The sequence below is a fragment of the Natator depressus genome, chromosome 4 (genome assembly GCF_965152275.1).
Source record: "Natator depressus isolate rNatDep1 chromosome 4, rNatDep2.hap1, whole genome shotgun sequence".
Taxonomy (NCBI): Eukaryota; Metazoa; Chordata; order Testudines; family Cheloniidae; genus Natator; species Natator depressus.
In genome coordinates this window covers 27,934,329-27,939,183 of record NC_134237.1, presented here as the reverse complement: position 1 = coordinate 27,939,183, position 4,855 = coordinate 27,934,329, and the positions used below count along the sequence as shown (strand labels likewise).

At 43.2% G+C, this 4,855-nt stretch overlaps 1 protein-coding gene across 2 annotated transcripts; it reads left to right on the top strand.

The window, feature by feature from the left end:
* Window positions 1–986: 986 nt before the first annotated feature.
* DDIT4L (DNA damage inducible transcript 4 like) lies at window positions 987–4,629 on the top strand. Of its 2 annotated transcripts, none has more exons than XM_074949981.1 (3): window positions 987–1,050; window positions 1,578–1,715; window positions 2,709–4,629. In XM_074949981.1, the coding sequence occupies exons 2-3, from the start codon at window positions 1,628–1,630 to the stop codon at window positions 3,194–3,196; spliced, it is 576 nt and encodes a 191-aa protein (XP_074806082.1). In that variant the 5' UTR covers window positions 987–1,050; window positions 1,578–1,627; the 3' UTR covers window positions 3,197–4,629. The 2 variants fall into 2 exon arrangements, with proteins under 2 accessions (XP_074806082.1, XP_074806081.1); XM_074949980.1 differs by lacking the exon at window positions 987–1,050 and adding an exon at window positions 1,104–1,295.
* The last annotated feature ends 226 nt before the right edge of the window (window positions 4,630–4,855 follow it).

Below are 4,855 nucleotides of genomic sequence, written 5' to 3'. Positions count from 1 at the left end.
TCCAAAAGAAATGAACTGGAGTCACCCCATCCACTCACACAGAGATGTAATTTTCTGTACAAACCGTGGGTATACAAGTTTTTATCAGTCAGTACACCGAGTATCTGTATATAGACCGGTTTAGCTCCCATAATAACTAACTTGCAGGCATGATTTGAGAATTAATACCCCAGTTCTGCCCAAGTGAAGCTTATTGGAGGTTTGATGCCACATTCATTCATGATTGTACAACACTTTGAAATCCCCCCTTTGAAAGCACAAAAGAAGTGCATATTATTATTAACTGTAATACTATGGGCCTGAGCCTGATCTTACAGAGATGTAAATTAGGAATAATCAGAGGAAGTTAATAGAGTTATGCTGGTTTTACTCCAATGTGAGATCCACACCGGGCTCTGTGTATCCTTTTTGCATTATTGTACATCTGTAATACGGCAGCCACCCCTTTATTCATAAACAACAGCTGCTGCATTAATAAAACATGCTGCGTTAATAATACAATATTAGCCCAGTGAACTGCAGCTTGAAAACGCCTCTGCATTGCGGGAGAAACATGCTTCAAGAGTCCCCCTCTGCAATGACAGAGAACTGAGGTCAATGGGAGAGGAAATGAAGGGGACACAGGGGCCCTGGGGAAATGTGTGTGAGTGCACAAAACAGTAATTTAAAGCGACCTAAATGTGTCCAAAGCATCCTGGACAACAAATGAAATAGAAGTTCTGCTTAACAAAAAACAGACCCCCAAGCACTTGGCCGCAGAATACACTATTGGGGTGCTGGAGAGGGAGCTCAGCGAAATGACAGGGGCTGAGTGTGACGTGTCAGGTGATCAGCCTTCCCGCGCTCCCAGCCCCGGATCTTTTTGACACTGCCGCTGGCCAATCCTTAGCTAGACCTCACCCTCTCCTGCCCCCTCCTTGCTCAAGCGTCTCCTCTTTCGCATGAGGGACGAGCTGAGTCCCGCCCCCGCTCTGCTCCCCACAGAGCCTCTTGGGACAGCAGCCAATGAGAGGGGGAAGAGCTGGCAGAGCAGAACGCTGCCTGGGGAACGTGAGCGGGGTGGGGCGGGGGAGGTGCACGGACAGGTGGGGGACTGAGAAGTGCACATAAGCTGCTGCTGCCCTGGCGGCAGGTTGATCCGTGGGAGGGAGGGGTTAGGTGGGGTTGCTAATGAAGGGCAGCTGTAGACCTTCGCTGTAGGTTTGTATTTGTTCAGGGTTTGTGTGCTTCCTGTCACTGAAACGGAAAGCAGCTGTTTTAAATGTAAATATTGTACTTCTGTGAAGTTTTAGCAGGTAAGATGAAATCATGTGGGCTGATTCCACTGATAGGTGAATTAACTTTGTTCTTAATCTGCTTTAAAACTGTGCCTCCTTTCAGTAGGAAGCGGGAAGGCTTTCATTCGACCCAAGGGAAAAAAATATTTAAGGGGATGAGTAACTAGGCTCCGGGACTTCTTTTTTCCTCTCTTAGCAGGCAAGTGTTCCTCCTTGAGAGTTACTATGAGTTGATGCTGCTGTAGTGTCTCTTAATAACTTGCTTTGTTTGTAAGCATGCTACATGTGCTTCCCTTTCAGTAAACCAGGAGGGCGTAAAGATCTGTTGGAGGCTAGAGTGTACTTTAAAAATGGTTGCAACTAGCAATTTAAGCAGTAAAAGCACTGCATGCATTTCAGAATTGGTACACCAAGGCTTTCACCATGCAAACATAAGTGGTAAGTATCTTTGACCTTCTCAACCCCTCCTTCTCCCCCCCCCCCTTTAAAAAGTAAGGCTGCAAAAGGGAAGGAGGGGTCCATCCCCAAGTGGTGTTATAACTTATGTGCTAGTGCAGGGAAGTTCATAAATGGGGGATAACTGAGCAAAAGTTATGTCTGTGAATTATTACATAACTACAAGTGAGGTGGTGGGGGGGGGGAACTGATGCAAAATTTTGTAGAGCTACCTCTGACTAATACTTTAGGGTTACTAAAATAATTTTCATGGCTAGATAAGGTAGCTGCAAAGATGATCCTAATAAATTTTTCAGAATGAGTGGAAATCAGATTTTTCAAGAATTGCAGTGGCTTATCCTGACTCACAAGTCTATTTATTGCCACCTATAGTGAAACAGTTTAACTGTCTCAGCATATAAACCTGTTATATTACTCATGCACTGCAGTATACTTCACAGCTTTCAGTAGTTTACTAGGATGAGCAAGTTACTTTATTCCATGTATGTACTAAACAATCACAGCCCTTGGCAGCCTGCCACACTAAAGACTGATCACATTAGAAAGCAGATGACCAAGTGCGAAGCTATCACTTCTCCTTTAAGCAAACTAACTTCATGTTTTCAAGGGGCTAGCTTTTTATCATCCTGCAGCGATAAACATTAGTAACGGCTGTGAAGTCCTCTCCCTAGTGGAGAATGACTTCATTAAGTTTACGGTAATAACCAGCATAATCAAGAGAAGTGTAACTGTAGTTTGAATTACTTAAAGTGACCACAGACTGCTGTTGCAGCACACATAAAATATACATAGTTTTAATTCTCATTCATGTAAGAAACCACACTACACTGACACTGTAGTATGCTCATGCTGGCTTGCTGACTATCGCTATTTAATACTTCAGGAAAATTAACAGGTTGGTTTGTTGTCTGCCTCTTGCCAGTTACTGGTATGTTACTATGTGTTTTTCCTCCTCATGTCTTAATTCCCCTGCAGACTTTGACTACTGGGATTACGTTGTGCCTGAACCCAACCTTAATGAGGTGGTGTTTGAGGAGAGAACCTGTCAGAGTTTAGTTAAAATGTTGGAGAACTGCCTATCCAAATCAAAGCAGACCAAACTTCACTGCTCAAAGGTTCTGATACCAGAAAAACTAACCAAGAGAATAGCTCAAGATGTATTGCGGCTTTCTTCAACTGAGCCCTGTGGCTTGAGAGGTTGCATTATCCATGTCAATTTAGAAATTGGAAATGTATGTAAAAAACTGGATAATCTTATCTATGACCCCAGTGTTGTTCCTACTTTCGAACTGACACTTGTGTTCAAGCAGGACTGTTGCTCATGGCCCAGTTTCAGGGACTTTTTCTTTACCCGAGCTTGTTTCGCGTCTGGCAGCAAACGTACTCTGATTCTGAGTCCTGGGTTTCGGCTTATTAAAAAAAAACTTTACTCCTTGATTGAGACAGTCATTGAAGAATGCTAGAAATCTTGTTGCATGTTTAAAACTGTGCCTGTGGCCACTAACTAAAATGTCTAAGTGGAGTTTGATATCCTGAATTTTTAAGAGGTACCTTGCTTTACAGTTTGATTTCATGCACGGCAACCATTGTGCTCTGTATGGGCTGTGCAAACACCCCAATGTGTAAGCCTTCCAGGTGGCATAAGATATTCCCGGTGCAGCTGCCTGCCTGCCTTTACTGGGTGCACAAAAAAAGTTAGCTTTGTTCCTGCTTTACTTGAAACTTATGGTTAGCACCTAGTTGACCTGTCCTGCGGTCAGCCTAGGAATTGTTACTGACCATTTTTCTATAGAAAGTTCTTATGCCATGGAAATAACTCTACCAGCATAGGTTTATAGTTCCAAAAGGTTTCACAGAAAACTCTAGAGCTCTTATTAAAGTATTGCTCAGCTAATTAAATATAGTGGATGTCAAACTCCCCTGCCCGAACGAAGAAATAGATCTTGCCTCTTAAAAGGTAGCAGGCTGATCAACCTGGTGCAAAAGTAAATATTTCACAATTTTTCCTAGGGGTTATATAGCAAACATAATTTGCTCAATCTTAGGACTATGCCAATTTGCACTGCAATCTCAGCAATGTGCACTTTTAAACTTTTGAAGTGTTAAGGGGCAAATGACTCGTCAAAACAAAAATCAGTTGTTTGAATATTTTTGCCTTTTAAAAACTGGAAAACCAATGCAATTTGGGCAGCAAAGATGGATTTAAATGCAAGGTAACGTCTGAAGCAGAAATGCTAAATCATTGTCTTGGAAACACTTGCCTACCTCATGATTAGTTTTGAAAATGGAATATGTCTGCACTCAGAGATGCCCTCTTTTTCTAAGCAGAAAACTGAATCCTACTATTCCCTTGCCATACCCCTTCCTCTAAGTGGAACCAAGAAACACTTTAGTTCTCTCACTAGCTCCTCTCCAAAGTCTGCAGGATTTTTCTGTTCTGGCATGGTAGCTCAACCTCTTCAGAGGACACCTTGTGGGCGTTTCAGTTCTCCATACCACCATAGTGGCCCCACTTTGGTTCTGGAATGGCCTGGCAGTTTCTCCCTTTCATGAGCCTGCCCCCTTCATTCCCTAAGGTAGCTAAAGTTTAGCTAGTGTTCAAGCTGATGCTTACGTTGCTGCTCGAATGACTTTCCCCCTCATCTTCCCTAGAGACTTCCATTTCAATGTCACACCACTTCTGCTGAAAATTAACTCATCTCCCCATGCTCAAACAAGCTGACCAGTTGGCTTAGATAAAACACAGGAATTTTCAAAAGACCATGAACTGAAAAAGTGACTGTCACTGTCTGTAATTGAAGCAATGTCTTTCAGATCCAGCCAGGAGCATATATCAACACTATGCAATATGGGGGTGAGGGGGGAAAAGGCTTGCCTAATCTTTTAGTCTATTTTCCCTGCCATGCTTCTCAGTAACAGTTCTCTGGCTATGTACCACTCTTCTGGGGCGGGGGGGGGGGAAGCTGAAAGATCCACCATGTCTTGGTTGCTGGCACTTAGGTTTCTCGGAAGATGACTATCAACAGATAATAGAGGGGAAAGTACCTTGGCAGACACACACCAAGTGTCTTGGCTCCTAGTAGTTGTTCTCTTGAAGACTTATCTTGCAAGTACCTAAGTAA